Source organism: Tubulanus polymorphus, chromosome 6, assembly GCF_964204645.1.
Source record: "Tubulanus polymorphus chromosome 6, tnTubPoly1.2, whole genome shotgun sequence".
Taxonomy (NCBI): domain Eukaryota; kingdom Metazoa; phylum Nemertea; class Palaeonemertea; order Tubulaniformes; family Tubulanidae; genus Tubulanus; species Tubulanus polymorphus.
In genome coordinates this window covers 11,112,890-11,126,023 of record NC_134030.1, presented here as the reverse complement: position 1 = coordinate 11,126,023, position 13,134 = coordinate 11,112,890, and the positions used below count along the sequence as shown (strand labels likewise).

Genomic DNA, 13,134 nt, shown 5'->3' with positions numbered 1-13,134 from the left:
CTTTGCGCTGCATCGAAAAACATCAAACTAGATACTTAGAGTCAAAGATTTTGCGTCCGCAGTATTTGCTTGTGTGCCGTTAGTGTTCAGATGCACACAGTAGAAAATCAACCAAATAACTTTTGAAAGAAATACTCTTTGTTTATGATAGAGTTATGCTAAGTTTGATTCGTCATTTCAATCATTTCGCAGAACGGTTATTAGGTTATCCTAACGAACATAATGCGATGTAAATCGACGACAACGAAATGTTCGGAAATGTGCCTTCTCGAATTAGCTTCGCGTGTAAGTACGCTCGAGGCGCATGAGCTATATATTGTATACGTTTGAATATGATGAGAATGATCCAAAGTCTGCGTACGTAACAAGGATGACTAGGATGACTATATCTGCAGTGCATGTACAGTCCACGGATAATGTCAACTCCTTAGATTATATTTAGTTGAGTACTTGTAACGGAATTAATCAATTGACAATGAATAAACTTAGAATAAAACCGTTTAGACGATTCCATAATGCGCGAAGGTTATTGCAAAATACGTCAGATTATTGTGACGGGTCAACAGGGATATAATATAGGATGAAGGGTCGGTTATTTCTGACGTTCACGTATTGTATACATACATTTGTATCTACGTTACTGTGATAGATGAAAATTCGCATAAGCTATAGTCTATTTGTTAAGTATTGAGACTCGTTCTTGGAGGTTTTTGCTGTATTCAGATACTCCACAGACCTACAGACTAATCTTCGACGGAGGCTGATACACAGAGGCGGATCTAGGGTCTGATTCTTGGAGGGGTGCACTCCCACACTAGGGCATATCATATGATTGAAAGGGGAGCCCACCAAAGAAAGCTCTACGGAAAGCATTAACTCATTTTGAAAATGCACGGAACAGTGCATTCAAACTTGTTTCAGACTGGTATAGGTTAAATATTTTCCATTTTTCCGGGTAGCGTATTTTAGGAGGTGCGCATCCCTATATCCTCCTTGGTTCCGCCCCTGAATACAATGACTTTATATCCGTTTTATGCTACTTCGAAGGATTGTTTTGCTCTCTGCTCTCCCTTTAAAACGTACGTTTTGGAACTTCATGTATTTCGCTGAAATGCCCGATCGACGAATTTTGTGTGTTCGTTATGAATATTATTGGGAGATCTCGATATTTTGGGGGGTCTCGATATTTTCCTATATACATGTGCGAATATACTTCGGTAGCCTCTAATAGGAGAAAAGTAGATTTCAAGGAATTAGTTCATCAACATTCAATTTCAGCAGCATAATCTTGTACTTAATCCTAGCATCAACGGGTAAATAGCCAAAAGTGTAGTTGACGAACTATACGTATGTGTAATCTGACCGAATGGGGACTCTATACGTTCGACTGTGGCAAGCGAGTATCCACCAGGTTCGATAGTGTACATTCAGACAACAACTCCCGGATTTCTTCTCAGATTCATTTAAAATCGATCCATAATTTCTCAAATTCTTCGAATGATGATTAGTAAATCCACCTTATATATGAACCTAAAGATCAAGAGGAGTGAACTAGATTTTGACAGGGTTGTCGCACTGATACGCGCGCCATCTAATGGGATAGCTGGTGGCACAGAGTCCTTATGAAGGAACACGCATAATCAGAAGAGCAGCAAAATATTGAAGCGACTGAAGCTTACGATTCTACAATTCTTGTGATATAATGGTTTAATATTATTACATCTTTAAAATGCATTTCCTTATTCATTAATTTTGTAAAAATTTTACTTGAAAATAAATCATAGGCCTATCATCATCATGGTCGTCACCATCATTTGCACCTTTCACAAGTACTACACCGACGACACTATTAATTTTGATTCCGATGGAGCAACAATTAACGTCTGACCAGCCCACAACATCTAGTATATATATTTTGGTTTTCGCCTAACGATGGCAGATCCTGCATGGATTTTCATTCAAAAACTTCGCATCTCTTTTTCATCGAAAAATTCATTTCAAAATCTATTTCTTCGACAACGGAAAAAGTTTTTCAAGAAAAACGTTCGAATTTCCCTTCCCAGGAATATGTATAAGTAGAAATTGATGATATAGTTACAAGAAGCAATCTGAGAAAATATGTTATAATGTATGAACTTTAGTGTAGAATTCGATGTAGGTATAAGAGTGGCAATTGTCGACGGCATCGTTAATGTTGCAAATGTTAGAGAAACGGTGACGAGCATTACCGTCGTTCGTTTCGCCTTTCTCGATTTATCATCGGAACAAACGATTTTCCGTTTCCAAAATAATCGAATTATGATAATGGAATTGGATAAGAATATTAAAGCCATTGGTACAACGTAGACATATATAACAAAAAAGAAATAATTTACGTTTTGGTCATTTGTCGTCAAGTAACATCCTCCCAGTATGTTAGAAAACTGCATCTGTACGATGTTAAAATGATATGCAGTGAATCCATTCACGAAAAGAATCGTGCATATAACAAGTCTCGAACATTTCGGGTTACATAACGACCGCCCTGTGAATGGAGACAGCACAATAACAACCCTTTCAAGAGACAAAGCAACTATCAACCACGAACTGTTATAGCCTGCGAATGCGATCACAAATTCTAGTATTTGGCAAGCTGAACGCGAATTAATCACCAATATTGGCTGATCGCTGATTCGAAATAGAACGAATTGTAATACAGGAAGACATGTTGAATTCAAACAAAATACGAGATCATTGACTGACAAAACGATGAGATAGTTAGCGTAGGATAGATGCCTGAATCTGCTGATTATCATCACCACGAACGACGCTGTGTTTCCAAAGATACCCAAACAGAAAAATACTATCAAGATTACCAATGTGAATATACGGGTGGTACCAGTGCTTCGTTCTAATGACATAAGAATAATGTAGCTGCTAAATGGTCGGCCAATGTCAAGACTGGACGAATTCATGATTCCTCTGCCGGATTACCCTGGATCATCTGCCTTCGGCAATCGCGGGAAATTTACGATACACCGTTCCTAAAATATTGATTTATTGACCTGTCCGATGTCTTGTGATCAATACGCCGTCTACACACGACAATAAATTTGTTCTATTCGTCTTGTAAATATGTACATGTATATGAAAAAATGACGGAAGTGAACTTTTGAATGGATATGAATAAATAGATTTTTGTTAATTTTTCTTGAATGTATATGTATTCCGGTACATATATTGATGATATAAACATACATTGATACATACGTAGTACGAAATCGATTATCTACTATTAACCCTCCGACATGGTTTTATCCTAAACATTTTTTGCTATATCCGACTCCATTTTCGGCCTAATCAAGTTTCCTCCGTTTGTTCTACGATCGTTAGAATTCAATTCAAAACAATGATCACTCCTTTTTATTTTTCCAGTTTTCTGTGGAAAATACTCGAATGATAAAAATACAGTATTTCTATTTGGAACATCTTTGATCGAGAACATCTTTTCTTCATTTTCAATCCCTTTCGCTAATAACTGTTTTTTTTTCAAAACGTTGTTGTCTCACTATCTTTCTGGTCCGATACGTAACCGTTATTTTCTACGCCCGCTGGTGAGTAATATGATGAATGTCCAACAACGTTTTCGATTCGATTCACATCTCCTGAACCACGTTTGTCGGTTTGTTTGTTCTGGTTATTCACCGGTTGACCATCAGTCGCGCAACTGACATTTTCGATCGCATCTTGTTTGTCGGATGCGTCCATCTTTTTTAGATGCCCCCTCGAAAGTTTTTCGACGATCCCCGTTCCGATTGAATCTCCGAGCACGTTTACCATCGTCCGGAACCGGTCCCTAAATGCAATCATAAACATACAATATATATTGTTAATGTGGCATTTTTAGGCCCCGGGGTCGACATGGTGAAAAATAGATATTCTTTTATTGGGAACGTGGGAACGAAATCTGTTTCTTGGGTATGAAAAGATTATTTCATTCCCACGAGAAAAATGAAAACATACATTTTCCACCATGTCGCCCCCGTATAATCGATTAAAAATCTGTTAGGGTGTACTCTTATCAGATTTGAGAATCCGTTTGCCTCCAATCGTACTCTTTTATTGGTCAGATGACTTTTTGGAGAGTCCTCCTTTCTGTCGAGGAGGTGTGATTTGGATTTTGTGTGGAGCCAATCGGAGATTTCGGATGAAGACTTCGGAGATCATAAAAGAGTACGCCTTTACGAGATTGTGTCGATACATACAGAAGCCAATCGACTGCTATGACTTTAGTTGCGTCCTCTGTCGGCAAGCCAACCGCAGTAAGAACGATAATCATGGTTACAAATCCAGCTTGAGGAACACCAGCAGCGCCGATAGAGGCTGCAGTAGATGTAATGCTGAAATATCCATGACAATGACAATTTTACACAGCGGACATACGTGAAATCATGTTGGGGTATTCAGTTTTGTTTTACGTTCTTAACGTATTTCATTGTGTCGAAAATAAATCAAATATGTATATCATATGATACCATACATCATATAATGTATGATATGCTAAATTTGATGGTGATAAATTACATTAGGTATAATGGGGGACCACAGCACCAGCTATGCCACCAGATGGTGTGACGAGCGCTCAGTCTTCCGTTATCAAAATTAGTTATATTTTCTGTGAACTTTAAACTGAATTTCTATGCCTCCGAGTTCATACATCATCACACGAACTACCAAATATACAATATGCGGAAGACCGAGTAACTACAAGCATACCTGTTGGACCATCGCCGGCCGTGAGTGAAATTCTCGATCGCCACAGAAGGTCGCAGGTTTCCTATCATGTAATGTGTTGATACATGATTGTGCATTTTTACCAAAGGGTTTTGTTGTTGTTTTTGTTATCGTTGTTTAAAAACATTATTGTAAACGATATCAACATGCGCGCTCCTAATGATTATCATCTGATGTAAATCTAACGCATGGCGGTATATGAAACTAGGAATAGTGCCAATATTCTTTTACATGAAATTTAGTGGGTGGAGTAGGGAGCAGTTGATACTGTAGCCACAACCTCAGGCTTGGTTTCTACGTACCTTATTGTAATTATTTGTCCTATAGTCAGATCTATGCCGTTTAGTTGGGCGATGAAAATTGCGGCGACAGCTTCATAGAGGGCGGTTCCATCCATGTTGATAGTGGCGCCGACTGGTAATACAAACCGCGTCACCCGACGATCCACGTGGTTGTTCTCTTCAAGGCACCGGTATGTCACTGGTAATGTAGCCGAACTGAAATATATATTTGTGAAATTCTCCAATGATACATTTACTCGATTAAAAAATGTAAACGCGTGAAAACAACGTACGCAAGGACATTTAGATTACTAGGAATATGGAGTGTTCCGCCGAAGATACGTCATACGAAAAGAAATATCTACAAATCCCAATACGTGTTGATCATGAATAAACATTTTCTTCCTATATTCCGACCCAATCTTCGATCTTATCATTTGCAACAGCTAGTTTTCTCCGTCCGTTCTCCAATAATTCGAATTCAATTTTTTTTGTTCACCTATTCATTTTTGATTATTGTTTCCAATTCAATGTCGGAAATACTGGAGTGATAAAATAGATGATTCATATTGTTTTTTTTTCCTGTGCCCTTCCATTTTAAGACATCTTTGATCAAGTATATCTTTTACCAATTATTCTTCCCAATCGCTATCCCATTTTCCCTGAAAATATCCTTACTCCAAGTAATTCGAAAATGCCCCAAAGTTTGCTTGGTATTTGCTTCGTTCATTTTTTTAAATGTTTATACCTTCATTATGGTGGCTGATAAGGGCCATGAAAATATATTCTGACATAAAAATAATTTCGTCATGAAAAATAAATTTCCATCGAAAAATATTTCGTGAGTGAAAATAATTTCGTCATAAAAAATTATTTTCCATCGAAAAATATTCGTGAATGAAAATAATTTCATGAAAAATAGATTTCTATCGAAAAATATTTCGTAAGTGACTTAATAAGTCGAATTTCGACCTAATAAGTCGAATTTCGACAAAATAAGTCGAATTTCGACTTATTATGTCGAAATTCGACTTAATAAGTCGAAATTATGAAAAAAATTATCTCATATGTCACCTTGGGGCTTCCGTATCCGTACCTTCAAAATACATGCTGAGCAAAAATAGTTCTGCTATGAAAAATTAATCGCCGTCCTTCAAAATATATTCCGATACTAAAATATTTTTGCAGTGTAAGAAATGATTGTGGGTTTTTCCGCTAATGCGCGCGTGCGCGAGCGCTTGTCGATTGAACTGTCTCACTTGAACTTATTTCATCCATGCTACTAGCCCTAAGTATAGTTTCACTGCGTGCATGAACTACACAGGGTATACCGCACAGCTCTCATGTAAAATCAGAGTACTTGGGTAGAGCATTGGTTTTGATTCGAAAATGTCGTGACGAATCCTTTTGACCTAACGTTAGGAAGGATGGGATGGTGGTGCCGTCATCGGGTCCATGTGAACACAAATTAGGGCCAAAAATTTGTACAGTCAAAATCAAATTAAATTAGGGCTTTTGATTTTGATTCCTCCGGTCCATCTAGAAATAACCATTTTTGTCAATGTAATGGACTCATATCAACAAAAAGGGCAAAAATAACGGATACAAGTTGCTGTAGCCGTAGGATCGAAAACTAAGACATATTTTACTTGATGTCCCGTTCAACACACTACATACACACTACATACTTGACGGTACAAACACTGCTGCGTGAAAACGGGAAAACCCGAAATTATTTTTACAGCAAAGATATTTTTTGACATAGGAAAATATTTCTAATGGAAATATTTTACTCACAAAAAATATTTTGAAGGCGATTTTTTTCGATGGAAATTTATTTTTCATGACGAAATTATTTTAACTCACGAAATATTTTTCGATGGAAAATTATTTTCACTCACGAAATATTTTTCACTCACAAAATATTTTTCGATGGAAAAATTATTTTTCATGACAAAATTATTTTTTGTCTGGAAATATTTTGATGGCCCTTATCAACCACCATACTTCATCGATAACTAATGTAAAAATTATGAATAGCTGTACAAAGTGTTCAACTATGAAATGACGATTACTTGCCTGGATGCAGTTCCGAACGCTGTTAATAACGCCTGTAGAACACCCCCTATGAAACTAAACGGGTTTTTGCGAACGAATATGAAATACAATACGGGTAATACGACAAATCCATGTATGGCTAAACCCACTAATACGGTAACCATATACAAGCCTAATTGTTGCATGGTTTTGATCGGGTCCTCCATGTCGATGATCTGCGATGCAACAAGGAACATAATACCGATTGGTGAGTACCTAAACGAACAATGGAATATAAGACATTTTTGAGAACAAAATACGCATATACCAAGAACTAGAAACATAGTAAGTAAAAGATGGTTTACCAAATCACCAGGGTAACCAGTTGCATTGTAGCTTCAGCCAGGGTGTCGAAGAATATGGCCAAAGGACGTCCTTGTTCACGCATGCGACTGATAACGATTCCGAGTGCCACAGAAAATACGACGAGGCCAATTACGTTCATGCCATCTTGTGTCCCGGATTGTGGCTTCATTTCTGAAATGTTTAGAATAAAACAGCCTTTTCCGATTTGAGACATAGAAATACCGTTAGGTACGGTACCTATTGATGCTCAAAATCCTGCTCCATTCGTTCATGAAAATATCTTGCCATTTTAGTTATAACAACTATAAGTGTATTGTAAGCTAGCCTCAAAGTATAGAATCTTTCGAATTGACCGTACAAATGGCAGTTACCGATCTAAAATTATATCATATCATGGATAGATGGACGTATCAGGGGCCGTGAGGCAGCCTCGAGATTGGGGGGGGGGGGCGCTAATCGATGAAAGGGGTCCAATGAGTGCTATTACGGGGAATTGGCGGTAAACGCATCAAATTGTAGGCATTTCTTATATTTCAAATTTTTGCGGAACCAAAATATTGGGAGGGGAGACGAGAAGATACAGAATATCCGCGCATGATGAATCAGTAGTCAGTAGTCTGATGATGGCTAATAGTATTAGCCGAAGCGTTGCTCGAAATATCTACATCCTTTTACTTTAGAGCTTTTCATTTTTGGCTGAATTTATTGTGGGATTTCTCTCGTTATTGGGTGGAGCCTCCTATCAGTGAGTTAGCCGAGGTCTACCCGAATCACACAACATACGTTTTCGGATTTTTAAGATAATTAGTAACCCTTACGTATTTCGGTTGTGTTGCCTTTGGTTACGTTCACCGGTACCTCAGTTGTTTTTGTTTGTTCGAACGCGGCAGCCACCAAATTCTCTGCGAACATATTTCTAAAAATACGATACACTTACGATATTATGTTGATAACGATTGATATCAGTGCGCTTCGTCTTATCTGTGCCAGCACTGATTTTTACCTGATCAGGTCCATGAATGTATCAGCAGCTGACACCATCTGTTTCGAAGTCGAGCCGTTATCGACTTGTGCGCCTGCGCCTGGTTTAATCGCCACCACCAGTACGATACCGAGAATAACAGCGATTAACGTGGTCAAAAAGTAATAAGCGACGGCCAACGCTCCCATTCGTCCTGACGACCGGGCGTCAAGCGACGCCATGCCACTTATCAACGTCGAAACGATCAGAGGTAGAATAAGCATTTTCAGCATACGCATGAGCAGTTCTCCGGGAAAGTTAAAGTACGCTTTCTGTCGTTCGTCCCAGTCAGCATTGAGTCTTAACGCGGCACCGACACCTACGCCTAACACGATACCGATGACCAAAAGAATCAGCAGCACGTTCTCTTTCAATTTGTGCACGCACTTTCGGCGACATGTTACTTCATCGGGATTATTGTCCGCCTCAACGAGAAGCTCCACCTGTTTGGAAGGATTCATAGATTTTGAAATAAGTTCGGTCATCCTTATATCTTCGAAAACAATCGCTCAATGTTCGCACACAATTTGATGATGAACAACAATAATGTAAGAAATTTATGTTTGTCCACAGCTATTGTTTAATTTATCCGTATATCAATACACAGCTGGCTTGTCTCTATATCTGAACTGTAATGAATCGATACCCGCCGCCTCTAATCAATTTATGACCTAACTGTGAACTGAACAAGTGATAAGTAAGTAAATCAGTTGAGTACGCAGAATTTTTAGATGATGTCAATAGTATTTCGAAAGTAATAAAAACTGCAATACGCGCACAAAATTGTCAATAATTGATTGATATATTAAGACGATCCTCAATGATTATGTCTACAAATGCCCGATATAGAAGGAAACATATTGAACTACATCAAAGCTTTGTATTCGACCATACTCGTTCCACGAGTGAATCTTTCAGACTGTATTCTGAAAATATCGTGCTCTTTGAGTTACTATCAAATCATGTTTCATTTTTGCATTTATCTTCTTTTATTCATTGTTGGCTTAAATGGCTTCAAAGCAACGTTTTTCACAATCAGGCCAAATGAAATTTTCGTTGTACGACCGAATTATGCATAATGATGACGGAACTGCTTTCTATCGTTATGAGGTTCCTGGTAAGGGGACCATTACGGAAAGTGCAAATCTTGGAACAAAGAAAAATCATAACTGAACGATTTTGGAATTCAGCTGGACAGAAACACTGTGTGAGCATCTTAAGGTAGTTTATGGTAAATTCTTATTCGGCAAATCGACTTCCTTCTCAGATTTTATCATAGTTTTATCATTGCAAAGTTTGAATTATCAGTCATTTTACAGACACTTAGATCTCATTAGAAATTCAGATACGATATGAATAACACTTGATTATGAACTCATTTTTTCACTTTTCATGTGATCAGTCGATAGGGATCCGATGACATATTATAATGTATTATCTATAAGGCTGTAAAATTGCCATCATCGTTGAACTAAAATCTAATCTAACTACGTACGTCAATTTAATCAGAAAGCAATGTCACGTCAATACTCTACAGGGTGTCTCAGAAAATGTGTTACCCTTTGCCTTAAGGTGACTAATTCATTAACTATGATTTTAATCATTATTTCGGGGGTTAAGTTGGTAGAACTGGTTGTTAACTTGAGAATGAAATGTTGAAATGCAAAAATCAATGATACATGGCTGCGCACTAGCATGTTTATGAATGGAAAATTGATTTAAAATCACAAAATCATTGAATTTCACTCCTTGTGCCTTTTGCCTGTCGGGTAATGTAAAAACCAAGTAATTCAAAAGAGCATCAGCAGGAATCAAGGACTTAGTGTCCGAAAAGTAAAAGATTTTTAGAAATTCTGAATCTGATGTATCAAAATTCAACGTTGAGCTTAACTGTGCATTGGTAAAATGGTGATGATATTGAATAAGTCCCTGAGAAGCTTAATTAGTCATGAGTACCAACAATTTTATCAAGTAGAAATCTGCTTCAGTTAATTTAATTGTCTGGTCTCAAATTATGTGAAGTGAAGCGGAACATTCATCAATAAACGTATATTATGCAATGATCCTTATTTTTTGTATTCAACTACATATTAAGGACCATTCAAAAACATGGTATGCTCAAACAAGCATTACTTATTTCTTGCATTTAAACATTCGACCCTTGAGTAAACATCCAGGTCTACCAACCTTACCCCTAGAAATATATATTTCAATTATAGTTAATGAATAATTAAACAGGGACGAAAATAAGAATGATTTTTTTTAGATGAAAGCTATAGAACCTCGGAAGGGCTGCAAACAAAATAAAAAAGGAGTGGAAATTGTGATTAATTTGCTGAATGCTAAATGAAAGATGTCTTTCGTAAATCACGAGATTGAAAATCACGATGAACATGACTTTTTCAGGTTATTACATTGGAAATCAAAAGGGATAACTAACACTTTTTTGGTGTTGAAAAATTTGCGATGAAAACACGAAGGGGACTATAACATGACTTTTTAATTTGTTGATATTTACTGAATTCTGGGGAGTAGGCAGAACCGTTCTCCTAGGGAAAATCAGCTTAATTCGGCAACCGGGTTTAAATATGGAGACGCTTAAAATTGTATTATGACACTGCTTACGCTTAAGCATGCGGTTGATGACGCCATCAAATTAACAACTATATAAGGTCACTAAACGCGAGCTAAAAACTTTAACTTGATTATCATTTTACCTTATGAACAATAGGCGCAGCTTCTTGATTTTCTGACGAAAGTGATGGACACTTCTTAAGTACTGAACGCGATATGTTATCCGCACACCGACTCCAGAGCAACCCCATACCTTAACAACAATACGCCTTGAATATATTATTTGCATATGGTAAATTATCAGATCGGTAAGTAATAAAAAAAAACTTGTAATGTAAGCAATTGCGTAACTCTCAATTTAAAATTATCTCTGAAGTGCATGACCGAACCCGGGTACAATACAGAACAGGCTATTTTGTACAATCCTACAATAGGCTTCGCACCTATGTTTTATGAACGAAGCGCTCGTTAAATTCTAGTACCGCACGAGTTTTCTTTAAAACTCATCTCTGTATGGAAGACATTTAATATTTACTTATCGAATAAAGCAAGCAACTGCAGAAGAAGATCATGTTCAGGAAGGTCTCGTCCCACGACACCCTATCGAGTGAAGCGATGAGTGGTTATTTCGAAAATACATGGTCATCGGTTTACGATAATCAAGGAAATGTCATCAGTTCCCTCAAGTAGTTTCACGCATATATGCACAAGGTAACGGGACAGTGTGGTCACAGCAACGACAAGCGCCATCTTGGCAGGTCCTGACGACGCGTCGTGAAGATTCGGGACTAGCTATGGGGTTGAAAAAGTCTAAGGAACTTGCCTCTTGCAATTGTGTATTTATCCCATGTCGTCAGTCTATGTTGTGAACATCTCTTGTTTGTATATTCGATCGAATTGAGACAAAGAACATCTATTTGATTTGATCTTACAATGATGCTAAGTTTACTCACCAATTCCAGAGAATGCGGCAATTTTTCATATGACACAACGCATTACGCTATTCTGTAAAAGAATCTAAAACATACAATATTCATTATGTACACGTTCATATGAACGATAGTCATATAATTGTGATAACGTATTGTTATTAGCATTATAGTATATAAACACGATACGAACAGGTGATAGAACAAACTGTGCCAATAGTGCATGGTGATATCGATCGAAGACGCCATAGAAAGATAAAAAATGTGCCGATTATTTGTGCAAAGTAGGCCCGTAGGAACAGGGAGCGTTTAGCCCCTTCCCAGAAAAACCATCCTCGCTTGCCAGGTCTTGATTGCCGTCCGCTGAAACTTATGCCAACACAAACCCTGGCTGCCAACCCTTCATTTGTCTATTACAACCCTGGTTATAAACCCTTCATTGGTCTATTACAACGCCCAAGATTCCTTGGGCAGACAGGTTCCTACTCAGCGCCCACCAGTCTATATATCTAGCCAATCAGATGCGTTTTCACCGGCATAAATACCGCGCATCCATGTAGACTGGTTTGCGCTGAGCGGGAACCAGTCCGTCCAAGAAATCGAGGGCGATGTAATATACCTATGAAGTTTTTGCGGCCAGGGTTTGAATTGATCTTAAAATAGGGATTATCCCTGTTCTGGTTGGCTAATTTCGTTTGATTTTCTGATTGAGTGTCCCTTACAGACCCACCACACCTGCCGGGAGCGAAACAGGGGTATTGATTTTGTAATCGGAAATCGAAGTACAGGTATAGTTGTGTGATCGGCGGTCGAGTTTACATATTTTTTTTTTTGTTTAAATCGAAGTACATAATTGGGAAATTCGGTTCCGGTTCATTCAAACAATCTTCCAACCAGTCTGAACCGGCAAGCGACTGATTGGGGTGAATTTCTCTGGCTGGCTTATTTAATACATCGAAATTTTGGAAATAGTTACATTACAAGGTTGAAGATCATTTGTCCATTTTTATAATTTCGGTCGTTTTCTGCGTGTAAATAGTCCGATAATTAAGTTTTTTTCTGGTAGATGTTGATATAGAAAGTCCTCTAAGTTGATTGTTCCGCGTGTTGACTAGATAGAAAGGAAGCACATTTCAAAACGCAACTTTCCCAG

The 13,134-nt window shown here is 37.8% G+C and overlaps 1 protein-coding gene across 1 annotated transcript; it reads right to left on the bottom strand.

The window, feature by feature from the left end:
* Positions 1-3,145: 3,145 nt before the first annotated feature.
* On the bottom strand, positions 3,146-11,993 carry LOC141906661 (excitatory amino acid transporter 3-like). Its single transcript, XM_074795941.1, is given in 9 exon segments — positions 3,146-3,835; positions 4,245-4,379; positions 5,076-5,270; positions 7,134-7,455; positions 7,458-7,628; positions 8,276-8,373; positions 8,461-8,921; positions 11,196-11,305; positions 11,876-11,993. Coding segments are annotated over 8 exon segments (1,797 nt in total). The 5' UTR covers positions 11,304-11,305; positions 11,876-11,993; the 3' UTR covers positions 3,146-3,528.
* Positions 11,994-13,134: the final 1,141 nt, after the last annotated feature.